This window comes from Pongo abelii, chromosome 9, assembly GCF_028885655.2.
Source record: "Pongo abelii isolate AG06213 chromosome 9, NHGRI_mPonAbe1-v2.0_pri, whole genome shotgun sequence".
Lineage (NCBI taxonomy): Eukaryota > Metazoa > Chordata > Mammalia > Primates > Hominidae > Pongo > Pongo abelii.
In genome coordinates this window covers 91,487,874-91,515,310 of record NC_071994.2, presented here as the reverse complement: position 1 = coordinate 91,515,310, position 27,437 = coordinate 91,487,874, and the positions used below count along the sequence as shown (strand labels likewise).

General features: G+C 34.3%; 1 protein-coding gene across 6 annotated transcripts in view; it reads left to right on the top strand.

The window, feature by feature from the left end:
• The window catches only part of NOX4 (NADPH oxidase 4), a 169,748-nt gene that overhangs the window by 120,905 nt on the left and 21,406 nt on the right, over positions 1-27,437 (top strand). For all 6 annotated transcript variants that reach the window (NM_001131440.1, XM_009246930.3, XM_054523572.2 and 3 more), the window contains 2 exon segments: positions 3,474-3,534; positions 21,964-22,045. In NM_001131440.1, coding sequence (NP_001124912.1) covers positions 3,474-3,534; positions 21,964-22,045 — 143 coding nt within the window.

Here is a 27,437-nt window from a genome sequence, read left to right as displayed (position 1 = left end):
TTCTCCTGCCTCAGCCTCCCAAGTAGCTGGGATTACAGGCACCTGCCACCATACCCAGCTAATTTTTGTATTTTTTTTTTTTTTTGAGATGGAGTCTCACTCTGTCACCCAGGCTGGAGTGCCGTGGCGTGATCTCAGCTCACTGCAACCTCCACCTCCTGAGTTCACACCATTCTCCTGCCTCAGCCTCCCGAGTATCTGGGACCACAGGCGCCTGCCACCACACCTGGCTAATTTTTTGTATTTTTGGTAGAGACAGGGTTTCACCATCTTGGTCAGGCTGGTCTTGAACTCATGACCTTGTGATCTACCTGCCCCAGCCTTCCAAAGTGCTGGGATTACAGGCGTGAGCCATGGCGCCCAGACATGTTTTTATTTTAATATTAATATGTGCTTAACTACACATATTATACCGTAACTTGTTTAACTGAAAAATTGCCATAAGCATATCTTTTTATTCATGTTTTAGGAGGAACAATAGAGCTGTAGATATCAATATTGGTATTATTTCTTCCCTTTGAGATGTTTTCTAAAACAAAAAGACAATGAGAAAACAATGAATCACCACAATGTGATCTAGACAATATTAGTGAATCTGGATATTTTTTATGCAAAGATACTAAAATGTGATTGATTCTAAGATCTTCATTCACGTTTTCAAACCACATATACTGAATTCATTCTTTATGTTATTCTGTGAAGCCTCCTTGCAAATATGAGGTTACATGCTTAAAGACTGTTAAAGTCTGTCTGAGTTTGGAGAGGTATCAGTGACTTATAAATACCTCATTTCCAAGAGGCTGAGAGAAACAATATTTTGTTTTATCCATTCAAAACCAGACTAGCATTCGAAGATATATGGATACCTTGGACTGGTACTTAGAAGAGAGAAGTTTACAGTCTCCTATGAGACCCAATGAGATATTAAACATTGTGTGTAATTACCTTTTACAGTATCTGCTTTGAAAGAATTGAATAGAGATATGAATATTTGGCAAAATATGTATTTTATTTTAGAATGCATTATGAGATTAACTCAAGCCACATGTACCCTCAGGAACACAAGGACAAACATTCTTTGCCTTCCATTCTGATATCTTCTTGGCTATAGGTCATCTTTTCATAACCTGAGATCTGGTTCACAGTGAAGGACATCCAGTGACAGGTGGACAATCAGATTTGTAGCTCAGATCTCTGTTGAGTATCTTGCGTTCTGAGAGCTACAACTCTTACTATAGAGAGACTCTGGTCAGCCTTCAGTAGTGTATAGTTAAATCGTGGGTGGTTTTTGCAGGTAATATTTTATTTGGAGATTTACTGATGACAAAACTGTTTGCTTTCAGAGTTATTAAAAATCACAGTGTGGGCTGGGTGTGGTAGCTCATGCCTGTAATCTCAGCAGTTTGGGAGGGTGAGGTGGATGGATCCTATGAGGCCAAGAGTTTGAGACCAGCCTGGGCTACAGTGTGAAACCCAAACTCTACTAAAAACACAAGAAAAATAGCTGGGCATGGTGGCACACGCCTGTAATCCCAGCTGCTTGGGAAGCTGAAGCAGGAGAATCGCTTGAACCCGGGAGGCAGAGGTTTCAGTGAGCCAAGATTGCGCTACTGCACTCCAGCATGGGTGACAGAGTGAGACTCAACTCTCAACAACAAAAACAACAACAACAACAAAAGTTACAATGTAAATAAAACAAGTACAGAATCACATTTATAAATAAAATAATTTTAATAATACAAATGTTTAAACAATGTTATTTAAAAATATTTCAATTTTAATATTTTATACTACTGTTAGCAGTAATAATCCTATAAGAAACACTGATTGTAAAGTAGTAGCTTGGACATTCCATGGTACATAAATTCCAAACCTTGGACATAGATTATGTGCTTTTAGTTTGTTCATAATTTATCATGAATCAATGACAAATACCTACCTTTATATTTAGTGTTTTCACTGATTTTTCCTTTTTGCCTAATGAGTTGTTAACATGAGATATAGTACCTTTATCTTCATTTATTTCTCTCCTTATAGCATCCCTACAAGACCTACATTGACTAGTCAACACAGTGAGCTCTGAAGTCTTGGACTTGCTTTATGTAACCCAATCGCTAATCACAGGGCCCTTCCACTGCTGTTTTCTTTCACCTGTGCCATAACTTCAGCCCCTATTTCCTTTTAATTCATATTGTGGCATACCAATTCTACTGATGATCAACACATGCCTTTTTTCCTCCTATTTCATTTGATTTCTTATGCAATTCTCACCCATTTTATGTATCTTTGCTCTAATAGAGACAGTGACCTGCAATAATTAAGAATTAAGAGACCTGGATCCAAATTTTGTCTTGTCTTTTTATTGGGCAAGTCAATATTTTAAGACATAAGTACTCAATTTTCTTATCTATAAAAGACAACTCTGTAAAGTTATTATAGATTTTGAAAATAAATCACTTAACACTTCCCGTGACACATGGTGCTTAATAAAAGCTGGGTAGTCACAGGCAGATGGTCCCTTACCCATAGCCCTTAGTTTAGATGCATTTTTAGAATTCAGAATTTATGGACTTTAAAAGGTATGCATATTTCATATCATACTTAATATATCCAACAGGATGTTAGTCAGCATCTCAAACAAGTTGATAATTCTGTAGGACAATGCTTATGTGTGAATTTTTACACAGAAATATTAGCCTCCCATTAATTTAAGTCAGGTATTGTTACCAAATGAGTTACGAAAAAACCATTATTCAAATTTTGGAATTGAGGATAAGTGAGTAGGAATCCAGAAAACAAGAAGAAATTTTTCATTTTTCTTATTGTAAACTAAATTTTATTCTTTCATTTTGACTACCTGGATGTTTTCTAGGTTTCCTAAATATGGGACCATAAGCACTTTTTTTACCTACACTTGCACAACTCATCCCTTTCCCCAGGTACCCTCGCCACTCCAGATTTCTTCTGAGAATCAAGGGAGGGAATGAAATAGAGTTATTTCTGTAGGAGCATAATTGTTGGGCATGGAAAATTAATGTCACATTAAGAATTTTTTTCTCCCTGGAATTTGTTAGGGTAAGTATATAATATCTAGGGAGACAATGACACAAAAAAGCATTAGTTTTTGTTTCTTCCTTTGTGATTAAAAACTGGCTTTTCTTATATATATTTTAACTTAGAAGATGTTTTAGCAAGATTTGTAGTTAAATGAAATACACTAGCAATTTTAACGTGTGTAATTTATTGTTTTATATACGTATTTTTGGGTTTTAGAGAAATGTAGATTGTCTTATTGACCTGTTGACATTGGTTTTTTTTTCTTCCACTAGTAAGGATCTATATAGATTTTAGTCTGTTCCTTCCTGTTATCTATTGATTTGGGGGACTTGCTATCAGGATAAAATTTGTAATTGAATTATAGTTTCATATTATGTAATTATTGATCACAATTGATTCTAGTATTTTTTTTTTAGTGTCCAACTGAAACCAAAGCAACATTTGGGGTTCATCTTAAAATAGTAGGAGACTGGACAGGTATGTAGAACATACAGTTTTAAGATACATTCTTTGAAAATAGTGGAATGTAATAATTTGAATGTTGTTTTAATAGAACTACCAACATGTATAGAGATGTGTATGTGTTTCAAGCTGTTCTGTTTTTTTTTTTTTGCTTGTACAGTTTTGACATCTATGTTTTCCCTTTTAAGATGCATTTTTGCAATCAGAATACCTTTGATATCAGTAATTATTAATAATATATTGTTCAGTGTGCTTGCAAATCATAGGTTTCTACCTACTTGTCAGGTGTGCTGGCAATAGTGGCAATGCTGAAATGTGTTTCTTAGAAAACATGAGTCAAAATAATCAACACCTGATATTGAGATTACACAAATCTTCCAGTTCTTTCATGACGTTTTTTGTGGTGTTCCAGTATATATAGCAACTTCATAGTATCTTTGGAATAGATACTTTTAACAGCAGGCCTGTTGGTGATACTTTACTTGTCTTCAGTAAATACTTTTTATTACCTGAGAGATGCATTGTAGTAAGAGCTTTGAGTAAATAAAAGAAACATTATTCACTCTTATATTAATATTTCCTTGACCCACCAGAATAACTGACAAGTGAGTACTCAGTAAATGTTGGCTTGTTAGTTGGTTGGTTATGTTGTTGTTGCAGGAAAGAATGCAGATATAAACATGAATGCGAAAGTAAATTTAAATATTCTTATACTTAGGTGCTAAACAAGGAGTTGGTAAGTAAAATCTGTAGGGAACCAGAAAAATGTAGATTAAATGTGGTCTAGGGCTGTAAGAGAAGCTTCACAGAAAAGACAGAATTTAAACTGAAGCTTAGAAGTCAGGCAAATGAAGAAAGATGTAGGTAATTTGAGTGAAAGTCACAGTGTTGTCAAAAATCAGGAAAGGCAATGATTAACTCTCTTTGGAAAGGATGAATTCAAGGCAATTATTAACTCTCTTTGGAAAGGATGAATCCAATCAGTCTTTAATCAATTAAACAAAAGCAAAGTCAATCAGACAAAATGAAACAAAGACAAAGTCAATCAAACAAAAGCAAAGATTTTGTTCTGGGTAGTAGTATAGAAAAGCCATTTAGGGCCAGCTTGGTGACAATTATGAATGCCTCAGCAAAATATTAGAGTAACCAAGGGACTTTAGGGAATTTTTGAAGCATTTGAAGCACTATGATGAAAATGGTATTAATTAAGTTGCTAGTTGGACAGATTAAAATCAAGGGAAGACTTGAAGGTACTTAAAAGGCAGAGGGGAAGGAGGCAGTGGAGGGGTGGGGATGGAAATTGGAAGTAATGGATTTGTGAACACAAGTTAAGAAGGTAGCATTAGAAGGAAGAACCTAATTTCTGTAAAAACCAGGGAACGATAAGATGTTAGATAATAAGAAAGATGTGTTTTGAAATGAGGAGAAACAATAGTTTATATAAGGAGGTTATTTCATATAGTTAAAAAAATAATAGTGGTATGTATAAAATGTAATGTCTTTAGAAAGGGTAGCCAGCTTTGAATTGGAGACTTAAAAAAAAGGAAGGAAATCTGCAACATAGGATTTAATGGGCAAACATCTAAGTGAATTAAAAAGATCTATGAACAGTAATAACTCATTCAGAGTCACGAAAAACCAGGCTTACATGGATAATTTTCAGATGGTAGCACTGAAAAGAGATCATGGTCGTCCTCTGATAGATATACACTGGCGGAGTATGAACATATGAATAATCACAATATGCCCAATATAGGTTGATATTATCACAGTGTTTTTTTTTTCTACTGTTTTGGAAATAAAGAATAAGGAAAGTTCTTTTCTGGTGAGAATCCCAATATAGTAGGAATTAAATTCAGTCATGAATGGTAAATTGATAGAATTCTATATCTGAAAGAAAACATACAATGAAAACAAAATTTAATTCATAAGATTAAGCAGAAACTCCTGATGCTGATGGTTTATTATTAGCTATTGTTACTGAGTTTTTTCACAAAGTTATTTTTTATTACCAGTAGCTCATTAAAATAAATGATGTCTTACTATTTTAATCATCTCTATTAGGAACACTTAATAGTGTTAATTTTATTCTCCCTTTTTAATGTACTATGCCACTGAGAGAAATAAGATCATTCTATTCAGAGTTCAGTTCCAGTCAGATGCTTTTCAATTAATAGACCTTCTTTGTTGTTGACTTGAAATATTTGTTGACTTGGAAAAAAATATAAGCAGTCATGCAGAGAACACCTAATGTCATTATCTGACACTTCAGTTCAAAGAGATTTAGCTGCCTTACAACGAGATTACAACTATTGAAGGAAAAGTAGGAGCATTACCTTCGAAATCAAGAATCATTGGTTTTTATTCTAAAAGAATTGATTAAAACTCGGTATTAAGAGCAGTAGGTATAGGAAATACCAAAGAGATATCTAAGAGGTTGAATATCAAAGGTTTATTTTTTTTAAAACTGACTTAGAGATATTTAATATGACTTTTTATTTGCTGAAATATGTTCTGCATTGGCAGCATACAGGGACTAAAGAGCAGGTTTAAAATAGCCATAAATGATCTCTCCAAGACTAATCAACTATACCTAGCTATAGAGTGCGGGAGGAGCAAGGGAAGCAGCTATGCAGCACAAGACAAAGAAGCACCAAGTCTCATATTTGTTGTCTAGATTTTCATTTTCGCCAGACCTCTAATTACATCTCCTAAATACGTGGAAGACCTGTTAAAGTTTAGAAGACCCTTAAAACATTTTAGAAATCATTCAGTGTTTTTTCTTGAAATGATGGTAGTACAGTAGATACAGTGGATTACCCAAGTAGATTTCTCTTTTAATTGAATGAATACCTTATTGCTCTTTTAGAAGCAGCCATTCTTTCCAGTTTCAAACATATGGTCAGAGATTATTGACTTGATTATCATTTTAAGTGTACAAAAATGTTTTATTAATTTCTTCATTACATATGATTAGTATTGATTAATGTCTGAGATAATGCCATACCCTTGCCTATTTTGGTGGTCTAAATAGCCACTTATTCCACAGGTGTTTGTGTTGTGCTACAACAGAATTGAATACATAACATCCACATGTAATTAATGTAAACTTTCTGCCATTGATCCCTTCAGCAGTTAATGAATTAGCAATAATTGTGAGTAAATTTTCAATAAAGGACTTGTAGCATGTATCACATGATGTTTCTATGAATCTTGGGTATAAATTCACATGTTGTCTACTGGAAAAGCTTTCTATAGTGAGAAGATATGTTTATCTTTTAGGATTAAAAGTGAGAAGATAGGGCCATATATTATTGTGGATTTGCCTCAGTCACATAATATATTGACTTCTCACAGTGCAAGTAATCTTAAATATAGATTTAGTTAAGGACTGGGCCACAAAAGAGTTGATAACTCTCTTATTTGTTTCTATATCACTGTAGGAGCCAGTTGTGTTAGAGGCTTTATTCAGATTTTTCATGAAAAGATTAAAACAGAACATGTGTTACATGTTTAAAGTATTTTTTTTTCATTTTTGGAAACTCCTTGTAAGTCAGATTATAACCACACTAAATTATATTAATGTTATTACTTTATTATGACAACATATTTTAGGCCAATTACATCAACCACCTTACACTAGATATCACTGTGAATGGCTTTTGGTTGCTGCAGGAAGCCAATAAATAAATAAACAAATAAATAAATCATATTTGGATATATGGAATCTCACAGATTTTATATAATTCATGTTCATACAATGTCAACTTTAAGCTTATAATAAATATTCATTATCAACTGCTGTATACCCAAAGGAGAGCCTGGAAGTACTCTTTTTGTTGTTACTGTTGCCATTACTAGTGAATTACAATGATCAGTCATTTGTGGAAGATAATATTTAAACTATTAACTTTGGCTAATAATCAAATGTATGTTAAACAGCTACTATGTTCCAGACTGTTTATTAGTCACTGGAGATTCACAGCATTGAACAAAAGTGACAAAGTCTCCACTCTTATAGAGATTGTGTTTTGGTCCATGGGGAGTTTATTATTTTTTTGGAGATGTTTTGGTGTGACTCTGTCTCCTGCCATGTAGCCATGGTTTATAGATTGTAGTAGCCTCACCTATACCCTATGTCCTACCAGCCCCTATGGATGGTAGTAATTTTCTTCCACTCTGTATTTTTTCACCACCGTCTATTTGGCTTCTCACTTCTTCCCTCACATGAGTCATTAGTTCCCTTTAATGAACTTCTTCCACTTAACTTATGCAGTCGTGTTTCTGCCTGGATCTGCACTGTTACACAAAGTTAGAAAAGCTCTCTGAACAGAGCCCCGAATAAAGAGGAGAAATATATAGGGGAACTGCATTTGCAGCATACAGGGACTAAAGAACAGGTTTAAAATAGCTCCATAAATGAGATATTTTAAAAATATATATCTTAAAAAAGTTTAAGAGATAATAAAAGTAAGAGCGTATTTTATATCTATAAAAATATATCTTTAAAAAGTTTAAGAGACAATAAAAGTAAGAGAGGATGTGGAGCTGGTAAGTATAGACCAGTCTGGCAGTATGCTTGGGTTAGCTCCTAGGGCTTGAGAGAATGTGCTTCTCTTCCCACCTCCATAGTCAGTGAAGTCATGTCTGATAGCTTCCCATCACTCACAGTGATAGTAGTTATTCCACAGAAATTGACCAACATCATTCCCATGGTGTGAATGTGTCCCCTATAATTCATATGTTGAAATTTTATCACCAATATGATAATATTAAGAGGTGGGACTTTTAGGAGATGATTAAATCATGAGAATAAAGCCCTCATGGATTAGATTAGTGCCTTATGAAAGGGCTTAAGGGAGTTGTTTCACTCTCTTCTGCTCTTCTACCATGTGTGTTCCTCCCCCTTTGCTCTTTTGCTCTTCTGTTATGTAAGGACACAGCAGTAAGGCACCATCTTAGAAGCAGAGAGCAGACTCTACCAGGCATCAAAGCTGCTGGTGCCTTGATCTTGTACTTCCCAGCCTTTAGAACTGTGATAAATAAATTTCGGTTGTTTATAAATTAACTAATTTGTGGTATTTTGTTATAGCAGCTCTCTAACAAAGACAACCATAAAGTAGGTCTTATGTATTTATCTATCGTTAGACCTGGCTATTAAACATTTGCCAGAATACCACTGGACAAATTCTAAGAAGTTTGTATGTAAAGTGAAATAAAGAAATTAGTCAGCAGCTGAAAGGAGGAAATAAGGACAAGGAAGATATAAGTTAAAGATATATGATTATTTTTTAATAATTATAAGAATATACTAATTATGTTATAATATATTTATACACTTATTTGAATGATGAGAATGAGGTGGAGAGAGGAAGTTTTATATTGCTGGAGAGATTTAGGATATAGTTCCAGGAGCAAATGGAAGATGTACAAGTTTCTGGGAAGAAAACTTGGGAGGCTTTCTGGGTCAAACTGAGTGTTAGAGATATATAGAACTTGCCTAGAGTGGGGGATTATTCCAGGGAGAAAAAATAGCTTGAATGGCTCAGAAGGGTGAACTAGCTTGGAATGTCAGGAAAATGTCATGCTATTGGGAGGCCTGGCTGGGGTGGCATCCAAATATCGGGCCAAGGAAGAGCTTGTAGATCTTGCTATGAAATTTGGTCTTTTCCCAAAAGATGCTGGTGAAATATTGAGGAGTTTTAAACAGGAACAGAAATCAAATTTGCCCTTTATATGGGTCACCCTGCCAGTGTTATATCAAATAGGAAGAAGACTAGGCTGGAGGCAAATACATCACATTAAAGATTTTTTAGTGTCAAGCAAATGGAAGACTTTATCTTTTGAGTTTTGAGAAAGGAGTGATCTATGGTTGCTGCAAAAAGCCAATAAATAAATAAATAAATAGGACTGAGCAATATCAGTTAGCCTCATAAAAATCATGTCATTAGGAAGATGCAAAGGAAAGGTCTGGTGATGGTACATATTGCTGTGAATTACTGAGTGCATTGGAGACCAGTAAGTGGAGAGAGTTAGTGTACAAAAAGAGGCACAGAGCAAATGGGCCTATTTCTAAATTCTTCCTGTTTCTACATTTCCCCCGAAATATGAGAATGATTGATTTTATACTGATCTGGCTTGTGATTAGCCGCAGAAGATGAATGGCAAATACAGATCCAACTACCTGTGTGTATATCTAGATGGATCTGTGTCAGGATGTGAATTAACCTATTCTATCTTAAAGTATATATGCTTTGTATAATGAAACCCTGTAGTTCTAGCCTCATGTGAATCTATGTGGAAATCATTTAGGATAATGATGAAACTTAACATGGCTTGTTTACTATCACAATATAATAAATCATTCAATGAATGTGAACTGGGCATAAATTCTACAGCCTCAGAAATCAAGGAAATTTTTTATCAGGAAAATGAGAGGCACATTATATGTGTACTACAATTTAAGTGTCCATCCGTTCTCAGGAAAGAGGATAAATTGTTTTTCCCTTGGTTTCTCATTTTATGAACATTAAATATATACTGTCATGTTTTTTAGTAGGTGACATCTCACTTAAAATACTACAGATATATAAAAATTGCTTAGTAAATGAAGAATTCACCAGTCATTAAGTTTTATTTATTCCAGCCATTTTACAAACCCAAACATAGGAGTAAATACCAAATTTTTGTTTTCTATCCAATTTTCACAATGTTCCTTTTTTTTTTTTTTTTTTTTTTCTTTTCAGTTTTTGGATACAGGTCTTGCTGTGTCTCCCAGGCTAGAGTGCAGTGATATGGTCATGGCTCACTGCAGCCTTGACCTTCCAGGATCTATGGAAGGATCTATGGATCCTCACATGTCAGCCTCCTGAGTAACTGGGACCACAGGCTCAGACCACCATGCCTGGCTAATTTTTATGTTTTTTGTAGAGTCAGGGTTTTGCCATGTTGCTCAGGCTAATCAAACTCCTGGGCTCAAGCGATCAGCCCACCTCGGCCTCCCAAAGTGCTGTGACTACAGGAGTGATCTACTGTGCCTGGCCAAAATGTTACTTTTTAGTTTTGAAAATAAACAAATCATACAATTACTAGACCTGGAGGTAGAGTTATTATGGTGAAGTGGTTTGTTTTTATGGATTGTTATATTTTTATTAGAATTACTTTGTTCCTAAAAGTTGCTTAGAGTCTCTGTTATCCAGTATTTTCTACTTGATTTTACTATGTAACATGGAAGAAAATAAGAATTATGAGAGATTTTCTTGGTACCATAATTTATTAATCAGTGTCAAAAACACCACATAATGTACTGAATGGCTAAGAAGGCATATGTCAGTTTGCCAAATGAGCCTAGTGTTAATGGACTAAGTAATTTCAAAGGAAGCAAAAGGACAAGGGTTTTGTGCCATTATCATTATTATCAGGAACATTTTTAAGTACTCATTTTCTTGATACACTTGCTAATCATTTTATGTATTTGCTTGTTGTTTTTCCCTGATCCATAGTCTTGGTCTTCGGCCAAGACATCTTCTATTTAAGAACAGAGAAGACTCACTACATGGCTGTTTTCTATTGGCTTTAAAGGCCCATATATTGCATGGCATTGATTTTATTTGCTTGGGTCTTTAGATGTGAACTTCATAAAATATGAAAGAAAATCTCCTGTTTTTTTTTTTTTTTTTTTTTTTTGGAGGTGGGGAGGGGTCTTGGTCTTGGATAAAATGGCCTGTTTTTTCTTGAATATACATCTAAGATGTATTCAGTTTGTGCAGAAACCAGGAACTGAATTAGTATAGAGCTGAGTCTTGATCAGTTTGAGGCGTTTCTTTTGATGAAAGCCAACATTGTTTAAAAAAATTCATTTGATGTGACAAATAAAAATATAACATTTTTCTTAAAAGGTGGATTGTAGAAAGCTTAATAGCAATAATGTGTTTACCCAAAAATGTCTCTGTTATTTGCCTTCACTTTCTTTGAAACTGTTTTTTTTCCCACCCTCTTTCATTTTTTGTTATAGTTTAGCCTCTGTGGCAATAAAAGAGAATTTATATTTTATAAGAAATCCAGTTCTAGGCATTGATTCATTGATGTATTTAGGGGCCAAGAAGTCTGTCTGTAGTTCTTTCAAAAACTGCTTTTGATTTTTTTAAAATTGTGTGTTTAACAAATAAGAAGCAAAATAATGAGTGTCATAGAAATAGACTTTTATCACTCTGCTCCCCTTGGAAATAAAAGGATCCATTAAATAATCTTCCTTTGTGTAATACTGCATTGTCTACCTTCAGACCTTATAGTATTTAAAAGTACCAGGTGTTGAGGCATGCAGATGGCATATGACCCTGCTAAGCTTTCTCTTATCCTGTAATCCTTAGGCAAGAAGAAAGTAAAATGAGGGAGGGGAGAAAAGGGAGTACTGTATATTCTCAGGAGAGAATAAGGCAGTATGATGGCAGTGGAAAGAACCCTGGACTGTGAGTGTTTTTGTTTTGCTTTTGTCTTTTCTTTAAGTATCTTTGCCTCTTTCTAGCCATGTGACCTGGAGACAATCAGCCAGCTGGTTGGTTTTTAGTTTCCTTGTCTACAACATACTAAATTGAGGGAGTTGTTTCCTAATTTCTCAGTTCATTATTGCTGTAAAATGGTATAATCATTTTGAAAGAAATAAATTCTAAGATACGGATAATTCAATTCCACATAACGTGTGAATGATAGTAGATAGATTTTGGTATAGTTGAGAAAATATTACAGGAATACTGTGGAGAATACATGTCAAGTAGAGGATTTTTATGTTGCTTATTTTGTTTTCCTATTAGTGTTCTTATTTTATTCATTCATTAGCTCTGGTTGTACATACATCTCATCTTCTGAAAATTACATGTATGAGTTTAGGGATTTTTTCCCCTTATGTAAGACAGTATAAAATTCTATTTTTTATATTGCTTTGTCATGGCCTTAATATTTGCAAAAAAGATAGTTTTATATAACCAGAGCATGCAACTGATAGGGTTTTTTTCTTCTGGAATTGTAAATCATTTTATTTTCTTCTAGAATTATAAATCATTTTCATTTGAATCCTAGAATCTTATGACACAAGATTTGCCTACATATGTAATATATATAGGCAAATATATATGTGTGTGTATATATGTATGTGTGTATGTAAACATATATATACACACATACAGAGAGAGAGAAAGAGAGAGAGAGAGAGACAGGATCTCACTCTGTCACCTAGGCTGGTGTGCAGTAGCATAATCATAGCTCACTGCAGCCCCAAAATCCTGGGCTTGAGCAATCCTCTTGCCTCAGCTTCCCAAGTAGCGAGGACTACAGGTGTACACCACCACATATAGCTAATTTTTAAAACTTTGTTGAAGAGCCAGGGTCTTGCTGTGTTGCTCAGGCTGGTCTCAAATCCCTGGCCTCAAGCTTTCAAATACTGGGAATGTAGCCATGAGCCATCACACCTGGCCTGCCTATATCTTTAATAAGTTGCAACTTGATGTCCTGGTTTATGTAAAGTAGTACTAATTTGGGCACCTCTCATGTTTATTTGAAACCAATAGTTTAAATAGCAACTGTTGTTACTATTATAAATATTGTTACTATTGAGTTACCATACATTACTCTGTATTACCATGTATTATTATTGAGTTACCATGGTAGTAAAGGACATTCGCTTGATTTAAACAAACTTTTCAGTAGGGAGAGTTGTGCTCCATATCTTTCTAGTTGGTATGGATGTACTCTAAGTTTGCCCTTTAATTCTTCTTTTTAGAAGGAATTTGTTTTTCTAAGATTAATATGCATATTTCTAAGGAAAATAAACACCAAATTTTGACAAACCATTAATTTCTTTAAATCCCTAGCAATAATGTGCTTCTTTACCTTTTTAAATAATTTTGTAATTACATTCTAAATTCTTTTCAAGTAGCTATAATGACATTGAAGTTCTTTTGTTGTCCTGGCATTTTTTGTGTGTGCTTAATAAACAGAGCTGCCTTGGTGATAATAATTTGTTTTATTCACAGTATGTGACAAATAATAGGTACTCAATAAAAGTTTGTTAGATGAGTGAAAAAGTGAATAAAATATGATTTAGCTGATGAAGTTCTGATTATCCAAAATATTGATTTTATTTTCAATTCTAAATTTTCTATCATTTTAGATTATTGATATATATGTAACAGAGCAAAAATATTCACCTTATCTAGTACCATGGCTCAAAAGGACTTCCTTTGTTGGTTTGTTTTATTTTTTATAAAACTTCTCCGCTTCTTTTGCTTTTTATTACCAGCATATCCAGGCTAAGTTGACTGTTGTGTTCCAACCTCTCAGAGCATACCTTTAGCACTTATTTACCTGTAGTGTTTGTATCTTTTGATAAAGAATTTAGAATGTAATTATAAAATTATTTGAAAAGGGAAAGAAGCACATTATTTAGACCTCTTCTCTACTAGACCTTTAGACCATGAAGAACCTCACTTGGTGCCTGACTTAGAGTGCATGCTCAGAAATGTTACTAAGAAATTACTTATCTTAGATGTTCACATTTTGTGTCTATATATTTAAATAGTAATTCCTACATGTTGTGAGAAAACTCATTTGTACCTTCTATTTCAAGCAGCATGTGTGTGTGTTTGTGTATATTGTGTGTCTGCATTGGTGTGGTGTTTTCCTTGGAAGGTGGAGGAGGGGATAATACTCCAAGATCTATAATATGGGGAGTATGAATGACAACTATTCTTGAAGATATGTTCATGTGTGGTAGTGTACACATCCATGCCCTACATCTACTCTTTAAATATATATATACACACACACACACACACACACACGTATAGATAGATGATTGATAGATTACTTTTAGATAAGTACTAAAAACTAAAATTGAAACAAATCTAAAAATTAAAAATTCAAACAAGATATAGATGAAATAAAAAGCTATTATATATGATCAGAAGCCAACAGGCAATAGTTAATTGATAGAGTCAAGGTGGGCATGATCAAGATACTGGACAGCATGACTGGAAGAGTTATCAAAATGAATTGACAATGACTGCCTGCACATGCCACAGAGGTTATTTATGTAACATCTGGAAGGTTCTGGAAAAACAGAAATGATTTATTGCTGATCTTTATTCAACTTGAACACATGCATATGCATCACACCCCATAGTAGCCGAAAAGTTGGTAGAAGTTCTCAGTACAAAGTGGAGATCTATGAAGCACCTCTGTTTCAGGCTGGATTAGATAGAAGCTGTGTGTGTGTGTGTGTGTGTGTGTGTGTGTGTGTGTGTAATGTAAAATGCTTATTAGGGATCAATACCCATGACAGGAAAGAGAACAAAGAGGGTTTAGGTGAAGGAAGAATTTGAAACAAGGCAGGTTCAACAAAGCCCAGCCAAATTGGTGGGAAGATCTGGAGCGAATATTGCCCATCAGAGTTGCCTGTGTAGCGCTGAAATATCCTTGCTTTGTTCAGTCACTGGATGTGAGCTGCTCTGTGAGAGGTATTTGCTTTGTATCTGAGGCCGACCCATCTGGAACTGACAGATGGAGATTGCCTGCCAACTGTGCTCTCCACAGCTGGGCAACAAGTTCTTCACTGAAGAGGCACTTGGGGGATACTTCTCTGTATCAACTACATGACCCCTAGCTTATTTTCTTATTAATATTTAATTAAAAATAAAATCTCATGTGAATATGAAATGGAGCAGGATGCTAGGACAGCAGGCATAAACCAGAATAGTCTTAGTCAAAGACATGGGGCCCCACTCCCTTTCAGTGACTTTAATAAGATTTCTTTTCATTCCTTAGCAAATATTATTTTTTGTTTTGTTTTGTTTCAATAGTTTTTGGGGTACAGGTAGTTTTTGGTTACATGTATAAATTCTTTAGTGGTGATTTTTGAGATTTTAGTGAACCCATCACCCAAGAAATGTACACTGTACCCAATATGTAGTTTTTTATCCCTCACCCGACTTCCAACATTCCCCCTCTGGAGTTCTCAAGGTTCATTATATCTTTCTTGTGTCTTTGAGTCCTCAAAGGTTAGCTTAGCTCTCACTTATAAGTGAGAACACAGGATATTTAGTTTTCCATTCCTGAGTTACTTCACCTACAATAATGGCCTCCAGCTCCAACCAAGTTGCTGCAAAAGACATTATTTTGTTCCTTTTTATGGCTGAGTGGTATTCCATGTTGTATATATACCACATTTTCTTTATCTACTTGTTAGTTGATGGGCACTTAGGTTGGTTCCATATCTTTATTGTTGTGAATTGTGCTGCTGTAAACATGCATGTGCATGTGTCTTTTTCATGTAGTGACTTCTTTTCCTTTGGGTAGATACCTAGTAGTGAGATTGTTGAACTCAATGGTTGTTTTACTTTTAGTTCTTTAAGGAATCTCCATGTATTGTCCATAGTCATTATGCTAATTTACATTCCCAGCAGCAGTGTAAAAGTATTCCCTTTTTACCACATCCACACCAACATCTATTGTTTTTAGGCTTTTTAATTATGGCCATTCTTGCAGTAGTAAGGTACATCTTATTGTGATTTTAATTTGCATTTCCCTGATGATTAGTGATGTTGACCATTTTTTCATGTTTGTTAGCTGTTGTATGTCTTCTTTTGAGAAATGTCTACTCATGTCCTTTCTCCACTTTTTGATAGGATTATTTGTTTTTTTCTTGCTGATTTGTTTTAATTCCTTGTAGATTCTAGAAACTAGTCCTTTGTCAGATGCAAAGTTTGAGAATATAAGCAAATATTTTTTAAGCAACTCAAAGTTAAAAGGTGACTTAAAGATCACTGAACTCATCTGACTCAGTTGTGAGTTCAGAAAAGGAATTAAGAATAGAGGCAGACATAGGTCAAAAACTCAGGCTCTCTGACAACCAGTTGAGTGTTGTTTATTTTATTTTTTCTTTTTCCAAGATAATTTCTTTTCTGCTTTATTTAGGTATAATTGACAAGTAAAATTATGTATTTTCAGGGAGTACATATCTCTGGTATACATATGCATTGTGAAGTGATTACCACACTCAAGCTAATTAACGTATTTGTCACCTCAAATAGTTACCTTTGTTGAGTGTGGTAAGAATACTTAAGATCTACTTGGCAACAGTGTCTTTTCTCTTATGACCTGTCGCTGCTAAATACTGCAGACTGTATGAGTGAAGAAAGATTTGTCCTTTGGTATCTCCTTTCTCATATATACTCTCTGATAATATTTCCTGCATTAAGAAGTAATCCTCAGCCTATATTGCCAAAAAATGTGAAATAATATCAATATTATGATGCATTCATCTTATTGACCCTTTTTGGGGTACGGGGTACTGTCTGATTCCTTGCAATATAACTTCTAATACTATTAATAGGTTACAATATACTAGGTGTTTTTTAAAACTAATGTAAAGACTTTAATAGAGTCTTAATCTTTAATGTCCATTAAGGATTTCGTTTTGATGCCATTTAAAAAAAATTAAAACTGGCAAATTAGTATAATGTGAGCATTAAGAGAAAGATAAAAAAAATTTAACCTATTAATAAAAATGCAAAGAACTTCTGTTCAAGTACGTTTTGTTTAGGGAAATATGTCTCCCTTAGAAATACTTTATATGACTTTTTTTTATTACCCTGAAAAATCTAATACTCAAAACAGTTAAAATATTCATTTTTATGGAGGAGGTTATAGAGAGGCAGTTAGGGAAGGGGAATTACCTGAAGGAAAACAATGATTTGGAATTGGCAAAACCTGTCTGGGTCTCTCTAGCAAACAATAGCTCTTTGTTAGGTTGCTGTTAAAAAAACTAATTATGTGACAGTGATCACATCTCTAGATGCAAAGGATCTTTAGGTTATACAAGAATAGCATTAATCATTGTTACTTTTGTTTTTTATATATTTTTTTCTTTCTTTTCTTTCTTTTTTTTTTTTTTTGTAGTGGTAAGAGGTTTCATTTTCTTCTCATCCCAGGAATAGGTTTGCATACTGCTAAGTTGCAGTGAGCTGAGATCATGCCACTGCACTCCATCCAGGGTGAAAGAGCAAGACTCCATCTCAAAAAAAAAAAAAAAAAAAAAAAATGCCTACTGCTTTTAATTGTTATGTAAATCCTTATTGCATTTGGTATTTTCTGCATATTGGGGTGGATTAAAGATTGGTCATTTTCTGCAAAGGAGAAAATGAAACATCTTGGTCACAAAAAGATGTAGAAAAAGTTTCAATTAGAATTGAAAAGAGTATTTTAATTTTCTCATGTTTGTTTTCAAATAATTAAGTATATTGTGTCACAGTTGATTAACCAGAGAATGCAAATTAATGTAATTGTGCGCAGTATGTCATCCAGGTCTAAGAGCCTCATAATCTTTTTGTTGATAGAATGGAAGAAAGAAAGAGTGGGTGAAAGTCTACAAAAGTTTGTGTTAATTAAGATATATCTCCTACTGGTAGAAAATCATGTTCAGACATTATCACATCGTTAGTCAGCTCATCACAGTATCACTTTACAGAAAATCCTGTTTTGTTTTGTTTTTTTTTTTTCCAGTGGCTTTAATGAATTGCTTCTAAGAAGTCCTGTGAAAGGACTAAGCTGTAGTACTTGGATAACTGTGCCATTTTCTTAAGAAACAGTTTGAGCCTGCTGAGAAAGTAGATCATCTGGTTTGACATTTTGCTGCAAAAGAAGTAGCATTAATGTATCTTTTTTTTTTTTTTACTTAACAAGTAAAACATCAAATTATTTTGGCCTTTTCCTCATAATCAACTAGACAATAGGATGCTAATTAAATAACTGATGGGCAAAAATCTGTGAGACTAAAGAACTAAATAATTATAAATAATTTTTCCATTTACTTGAACTTTTCTAAGGATAATTGTTATCATTTATCTATTTTTATAAAGAAATAAATGAATAATCAGTATGCCTTTATAAGATAAAATTAATTGTTCACATTTAAGAATTTATTAATATAATGATAAAAATAAATTTTTTTTAAAAGACATGCTTTTAAAGTTCTGTGTTTATTTTCTGTTTATGTATATATGAACCCTTTCTTTTCTTTTCTTTTTTTTTTTTTTTTTTGAGATTAAGTTACGCTCTTCTTGCCCAGGCTGGAGTGTAATGGCAGGATCTCGGCTCACTGCAACCTCGGCCTCCTGGGTTCAAGTGATTCTCCTGCCTCAGCCCCCTGAGTAGCTGGGATTACAGGCACCCACCACTACGCCCGACTAATTTTTTGTATTTTCCATAGAGACAGGGTTTCACCATGTTGGTCAGGCTGGTCTCAAACTCCTGAACTCAGGTGATCCACACGCCTCAGCCTCCCAAAGTGCTGGGATTATGGGTGTGAGCCACCATGCCCTGCCTATGAACTCTTTTTGACAACCATGATAGCTATTCAAGATATGTTTGCTTGGTACTCTTTGTATTTATGATAATCTGATTAAAGGATGTTCCAAATATAGGAACATTAGTTATAGATTTCCTTATAGCTTTATAAGTGATGTCTTTTATGCTGCTTTTGCTCTATGTGTGTGTGTGTGTGTATGCACACACGTGTGCATCAGTGTATGTGTTTTTAGTCCTGTCAATATGTCATCTGCAGAGATTCTTTTCTCTGGAATTATTGTCATATGTCCTTTATGGTTATGTAAAAAGAGAAAAACTTATTGCTGCGAAAAGGATGTATTATATTATAGTTGTGTGTACTAAGAATTCCGATTTTTGTTTGCTTTTAACAAGTTTGGGAGAAATTCACTAAACTTTAATTTATACTATTACCTTTCAAGGAATATCATAACACATATAGCTATTTGATTTAACAGTTCTTTACTTGATATGTAAAGTTCTTGTTTGCTGTTGGGTTTTGGCTTGATTTTTCAAGACTCATTTTAGGAAAAGGCTAAGTGGGAAAAAAATTGAAAAGATAGAGCATTACACATTACTCATTTAATGAGTACCACATAAATTGGCAAGTAAACTGAAAACCAAGGGTTATTTATCATCAGAAAGTTTACTAGTCATTTGATTGAAAGAAATGTTAATTTTATAAATTAAAAAGAGTAATATCAGCCCAAATATCAGCCAATAATATAATATTTAAAAATATGAAGTAATATTAAAGAGTATAATTAGAGAAAAACACAGAGTATTTTTTTGGATTTCTAGACTTCAGAGTGTAAGCACATCTGTGTTTGGATCTCATTAGTTCCTCCTCACCTATATTGTAAGAAATGTCAGAATTTTGAGAGAAAAAAAAAACAGTAGAAGCCAGTTATGTATCTCTGAGTCAGTATGTTTTAATAAATGTGAAGATAAAATACACATTCTGCTTCTCAGGAAGCACTGGCCACTTTGTGACTGCCGTATTCCAAATAATTTAACATCTAGCTATTCATAAACTAGAAAATGGCAATTGTCATCAAGTGTATATTTTCATCATTTTGTGGAAATGCTCACCTTCAGTTAGTGAAGGATTTACTGCAGCTGGGGCGTGTTAGCTTTGCATACTATCTAAGCCTGACTGTGCGACTATGTCAAGATGAGAGTATGGGTCCACTTGCTGTTCATGGTTGATATATGACCGTTTGGTCTCTGCTGGGAGTTATTATGATTAATCTTAACAAACAGTTTCCTCCAGTAAAAATAGATGTTGGAAATATTTCTTCAACAAATATTTATCCAGCACCTTAATTATGTATCAGATAATGTTCTATATCTTGGTGGCACAATACTCATCTACTAGAAGAAGAAAGAGGGATAGAGAGATAAATACATATAACAATAAAACATAGTGTGATAACCTCTGTGAAGGTGGAAGCACAAGTTGTACTGGGAGTATACAGTAGGTCCAGCCTATTCCAAATTGGGCAGGAGGAGAGAACAAAAATGTAATAGAGGGATCAAGGAAGCCTTTCCATAGGTATGGCTCTAGAGGTAATGCATACCAATTCCTGAAAATGTGCATACTCTATGCCATGCAGATAGCTATGCAATGTAAGTATTTCCAAGGTAACATCTAGGATTTTTTCCTTTGTTCTTCTTTTTTTTCCCTTTTCTTTCTCCCTTCCTCTTCCCCTCCCCCTCCTATTTTCTCTCTTTTCTTCATTATGAATTCATATGCACTGAAGTTTACTAAATCAATTCTTAGCTCATGATATGGAGTCATTATTGGTCTTTTCCTGGCCATCATTCACTTATTCATTTATGATATTACAATTAATACATATGAAAACACCAACAATTACTTACATTTACCCTTTTGCTTCTCTCCTATTTCATCCCCCTACCTTTCCTAAAAGATAATCATTATTCTGAATTGTGCATGTCCTTCCTTTTTAATTGGTTTGCTTTATTTCATATATATCATACTTAAATAATACATTGCTTAGTTTTTTTAACTCAATAAAAATTATGTTCTGTTATATGTAATCTGCTGAGATTTTATTTCACTCAACATTATGTTAATATGATTCATTAGGTTTTTATTTGTAACTAAAATCATTCAGTTTCACTTCAGTTAGTACTTCATTTTGTGAATAAGCACAAATGTCCATTCTCTCATGTCAATGAGCAACTGAGCTGCTTCCATTTATGTTGTTCTATGAGTGGTACTACTGTGAACATTCTCATACTTGCTGTCTAAGACACATGTGAAAGTTTCTGCAGGGTGTATCCCTGAGAATGGAAATATTGGACCACAGACTTTGCAAAAGTAAAACTTAAATGATAATGCCAAATTGTCTTCAAAAGCTATTGTACCAATTTGGACTCCCACCAGCAGTGTATAAGAGCTTAGGTTGATCAACATCCTCTCCAACACTTGGTCTTGGGAGACTAATTTCTGTCAATTGAATGCTACATGATGTAAATGCTAGTTAATGGTGTCTGGTTTTGATTCACATTGCACGGGTTACTAATGAGACTGTGCATCCCTTAGTATGTTTATTGGCCATGTATATTTTCTCTAACCGTTTGATGATAAGATTTGATCATAAAGATATATGTTACCATTAAGGAAAAAAATATATTTTTATATTTATATATGAGAAATACATATATGTAGAAATGTATATATTATGTATAGTTATAGGATAAATATAACTATTTCAAATATTAAGCCAGGCTTAATTTTATATATTTAAAATAAATATATATGAATATATATTATTTATATATTTATACCTATTTATCCTTAATGGCTACATATATATTTATGATTAAAATATTATAATCCATCCATATATATATACACACACACATACATACACTATATATACATTAGTAATACATAAAATGGTGGGTAAATTTCTAATAAAGGATGGATATACAGTCAAACTGGCTAACAAAATAAACCAATAGGAAATACTTCCATTTTGAAATTATTTTCATGACTTTTATCTTTTCACAGCTTGATGTTTATTTTTCTTTCGACAGAACGATTTCGAGATTTACTACTGCCTCCATCTAGTCAAGACTCCGAAATTCTGCCCTTCATTCAATCTAGAAATTATCCCAAGTAAGCAAAAGGAGTTCACTGGGTTTTGATGAGGCAATGGGCATAGTGCTGGGAGAGATTTGGGCAGACAAAAACAAAATGTAATCTTTCTTAAGATTTCTGAAAATCTTGAATAACTTACCCTAACTAACTAAGACATCTTCTGCAATATAATGTCTCAGGCTCCTTGCAGCTGGGTCATAGAAGAAATACCTACTTGTAATTGCAACCCAGCTTTGACTGAGGAGCTGCTGCACAGTGCAGACAACATGCTGTGTGCATCTGTGTCTGGTTCTTTTTGCTTGATGCCGTATCAACAGGGACAGTATTTTGTTGGTGATACCTCATCTGGTTTCCTATTTACTGTCCTTTAAATGCAAGGATTCATTTATATTTTAGCAAGTCATTTTCAAAATAGCCACGGGCTAGATAAGATTTTTAACAATTTCTATATATTCTTATTTATCATATTGAAAACTGGGGAAGTGAAATCTTCTGACGCTTTCTTATATGAAGCAGACCTTTCCTTCTCACAGATGCCCCAAGCGTATGTCCTTGTTGAAGGAATATGCCTTCATCTTCCCGAAGGTTAAGGAAATAGCAGGACCCTTATAACACATCTCCTTCCCTAAAGACTGATGCATGCTGAATCTTGATCATTCCTGTGGCATTTTGGGGCCTCCTCTATGAGTGTTTAACTATCTTTAATAGTTAGTGTGCAACAGGCTAAAGAATAAATAAACTAATATCTGAAATAGAAAAGAAAGGCCATCAACTTAAAGGAATAGAATTTGGTTTATACATATTTCATCTAATCACTATGCCAAATTCTTTGATCGCTTTGAGAGTTTTTTCAAGTATTCATAAACTTTGCTTTCTGGGGAAATTATTTTCCCTCTAATACTTAGCTTTGATAATACTCACTTAATTATGATCACAAAAATAAATGTAGAATCCTAATTATATTGCTTGTGCATTGTTTCAAAGTTTAATCCAGCCTTAATTTTTAGCAATAAACTTGCAATCCCCTGATAACACACACAGAGACATACATGTGCCTATACAGCCTTGAATGCATACTTTGCTCTACATGTACACGTTGACCAGGAGCATGAACGTGCCCGAAAGTATTGGTGCACGCCTATTTGTATTTTTACTTACAGTGGCTGTTGGCAGAGGCTGATGATGCCTGCTTTTCTGCCTCTTAGGCTTACAGTTTGCCTAATGCCTTTGCTTGAAGAGGGTAGTCATAGTAGTTTCTCAGGTGGTTATCTATTTGCAGCTACAGGAATACCTCAGAGATATTGTGGGTTTGATTCTAGGCCACTGCAATAAAGTCAATACTGCAATAAGGCTGTCACACTTTTTTTTTTAGTTTCTGAGTGCATATAAAAGTAATTTTAACAGTATTCTGTAGTCTTTTAAGTGTGCAGTAGCCTAGGTATGTCTAGAAATACTGTGTACATCCCTTAATTAAAATATACTTTATTGTTAAAAATGCTAACAATCATCTAAGCCTTCAGCAAGTCATAAACTTTTTGCTGGTAGAGGATCTTTCCTCGATGTTGATGGTTGCTGACTGATTAGGAAGGTGGTTGTTAAAGGTAGGGGCACCTGCAGCAATTTCTTAGCATAAAACCATGGAGTTTGCTCCATCAGTTGGCTTTTCCTTTTACAAAAGATTTCTCTGTAGCATGTGATGCTGTTTGATAGCATTTTACCCACACCCTAACTTCTCTAAAAATTGTACTCAATCCTTTCAAACCCTGCTGTTGCTGTATCAAGTGAATTGCCATTTCAGCATTTTCATAGCTTCTTTACCAGGAGTAGATTTTATCTCAAAAAAACTACTTTCTTCCTGTAATCCCAGCACTTTGGAAAGCCGAGGCAGGTGGATCACCTGAGGGCAGGAGTTTGAGACCAGCTTGGCCAACATGGTGAAACCCCATCTCTAATAAAAATACAAAAATTAGCTGGCTGTGGTGGCACATGCCTGTATTTCCAGCTACTCGGGAGGCTGAGGCGGGAGAATTGCTTGAACTGAGGAGGTGGAGGTTGCAGTGAGCTGAGATTGTGCCACTGCGCTCCAGCCTGAGCAACAGAGTGAAACTCCATCTCCAAAAACAAAACAAATAAAAACAAAACGAACAAACAACAAAACCAAAACTACTGTATTTGCTCATCCATAGTAAGCAACTTTTCATTTATTAACATTATATCATGAGATTGCAGTAATTCAATCATATATTCAGGCTCCACTTGTAATTCTAGTTCTCTATACTATGTTTGTAGTTACTTCCTCCACTGAAGTCATGGACTCCTCAAAGTTATCCATGAGGGCTCAAATCACTTCTTCCAAACTCCTATTAATGTTGATATTATGACTTCCTCCCATGAATCATGAATGTTCTTAATAGCATCTAGAAGGTGAATAATTTTCAGGATGTTTTTAAATTTACATTGCCCAGATCTACCAGAGGCATCACTGTCTATGGCAGCTAGGCCTTATGAAAAGTATTTCTTAAATAATAAAAATTGAAAGTCAGAATTTCTCTTCAATCCATGGATTGCAAAATGGATGTAATGTTAGCAGGCCTGCAAACAACATTCATCTCCTTGTACATCTACATCATAGCTCTTGGTTGACTAGGTGCATTGTCAATGAGCAGTAATTTTAAAGATTTATTTGTATAAATTTATGTGGTACATATGTAATTTTGGTACATGGATAAGATTGTGTGGTAGCCAAGTCAGGGCTTTTAGGGTATCCATCACCAGAATAACATACATTGTATACAATAAGTAATTTCTAATTATTCACCCGCTTCCTAGCCCCACTGCAACCTTTCAAGTCTCCACTGTCTATCATTGCATACTCCACGTCCATGTGTACACATCATCTAGCTCCCACTTTTAAGTGAGAACATGAAGTATTTGACTTTCTGTGTCTGAGTTATTTCATTCAGGGTAATGGTCTCCAGTTTTATCCATATAGCTGCAAAAGTCATTATTGTGTTCTTTTTTGTTCCTGAATAGTATTTGATTAAGTATATATAAAGTATTTTCTTTATCCAATCATCCATTGATGGACACTTAGGTTGAATCCATTTCATTGTTATTGTTCTGGTGTGAGCTTTGCTTACTGCCTATGTAAGTAGTAATACTTCAGATAGAATCTTCTTTTTTTTTTTTTTTCTGGTGGGCTTAAAATATTCAGTAAACCATGCTATCTATAAACAGATGTGTTTTCATCTGGACTTTGTTCTTTTATTTATAGAGTACAGACAGAGTAGATTTAGCATAGTTCTTATGGGCCTTAAGTTTTTCAGAATGGTAAATGAGCATTGGCTTCAACTTAAAGTGACCAGCTACATTAGTCCATAGACAAGAGTCAGTCTATCCTTTGAAGCTTTGAAACCAGGCATTGACTGCTCCTTTCCAGCTGTGAATACCATAGATGGCATCTACCACTTGATGGCTGTCTTGTCTACATTGAAAATCTGTTGTTTAGTGTAGTCACCTTCATCTATTATTTCAGCTAGATCTTCTGGATAATATACTGCAGCTTCTCCATCAGCACTTGCTGCTTTGCTTTCAACTTTTATATTATAGAGATGGCTTCTTTTCTTAAGCCTCATGAACCAACTTCTTCTAGCTTCAGACTTTTCTTCTGCAGCATCTACATCTCTGTCAGCCTTCATGGAATAAAAGAGAGTTAGAGTCTTGTTCTGGATTAGTCTTTGGCTTAAGAGAATGTTGTGTTGTGGCTGGTTTAATCATCCAGACCACTAAAACTTTCTCCATATCAGCAATAAGGCTGTTTTGCTTTCTTATTATTCATATGTTCACTGAAGTAGCACTTTTAATTTTCTTCAAAAACTTTTTCCCTTGCATTAGCAATTTGGCTCACTGTTTCGCACAAGAAGCCTAACTTTATGCCTATCTCAGCTTTCAACATGCCTTCCTCACTAAGTTTAATCATGTCCAATTTTTGATTGAAGTAAGAGACATGCAACTCTTCTTTCACTTGAAACTTAGAGGCCATTTTAGAGTTGTTAATTGGCCTAAATTCAATATTGTTTTGTCTCAGGGAAGAGGATGGTCCCAGGTAAGGGAATGAGAAGGAGAAATGGTTGGTAGTTGCAGTCAGAACACACACATTTATTCATCACTGCAGATAACTGAAAGTCAAAGAATTTGTAACTTTGTAACATAAAAAAAAAATTCTGTAAAGTTGAAAAATGAGTCAAACAATTAGAATGTATTTCATTCACAACCACTGTTATATGTATCTACATTGAGATTTTTTCCTCATTTTTCTGAATGAAATATGTTTTCGGACCTAAAAGATGGGTTACAAAGCAACTTCCTTGCCCTATAAAATTATACCATATCACAGAGTATTTACAGATCATTGCATAACCAACATAGATCATAACATCACTAACATGGACTAATTGTGCACTGATTAGTGTGAGCTGTGGTAGTTTGGATTTGGACTGGGGTTTCTATTTAGTCAACATATTGTCCCTATACTCTTTAACTTCCTGTTACCAAGAGACATCTAACAAATAATGAAATATGGAAATGTATGTCCTTTATTTAGGTGAAAAATATTCATGAAGAGAACTGACTAGTTCTGAAATGTATGTGTGTATGTTTGTGTATGTTTAAAGGAAAGGCATTTAAAAAATATCACCTGCAATGGTGCTTGGGAACACTCTTCTAAAATACAAGAATGTTCATTAATCAATTTTTACATTTGTGAACTCTTATTTGACCCATTGCCAAAGCCAAGGCATCCATTCTCATCAGGATGTAATTGTAGACATTGCTCCATGAAAATTCTCAGAGCATGAATAGGTGTGACAGTTGTCAGAAAGAGATAGATGAGTGGAAAGGAATAAAAAAAGAATGTGCATCTAATACAAAATGCATATTGTTGATTTATAGGTTGGAGGAAACAAATGGAGATAAACAAGTTTTATTGCTAATAAACTCTGAAGGATTTAGGTTCATAACATATGTAGACTAGAGAGGAGTTATATTTTTATCCTTGTAAATACAGCTTGGACATGTAAAATGTTTCAGTATATCTGATATAATTTTATCCACAAATTACTTGCAACCATTTTGGCAATTAAACCAGCAAAACATGACCCAGTGGCTCTGGAAGTTTTAACCACAATGTACGTAAAAATATTGTGAAAATACAAGAATAAACTGTTTCTACTTGGTTCTCATAAAGATCAAGTTCTCTGAGCTTCCTAATACCAGAACTGTTTAGAGAGGGGAATATCATTTATGACAAATTTTAGAGCTGTTCTTTTTTGACTTGGTTTGCTGCCAAAGAACAACCTTGATTGTTTGGACAATAAAAGCAATGTCCTACCTCAATCTCATTTCTAATGGG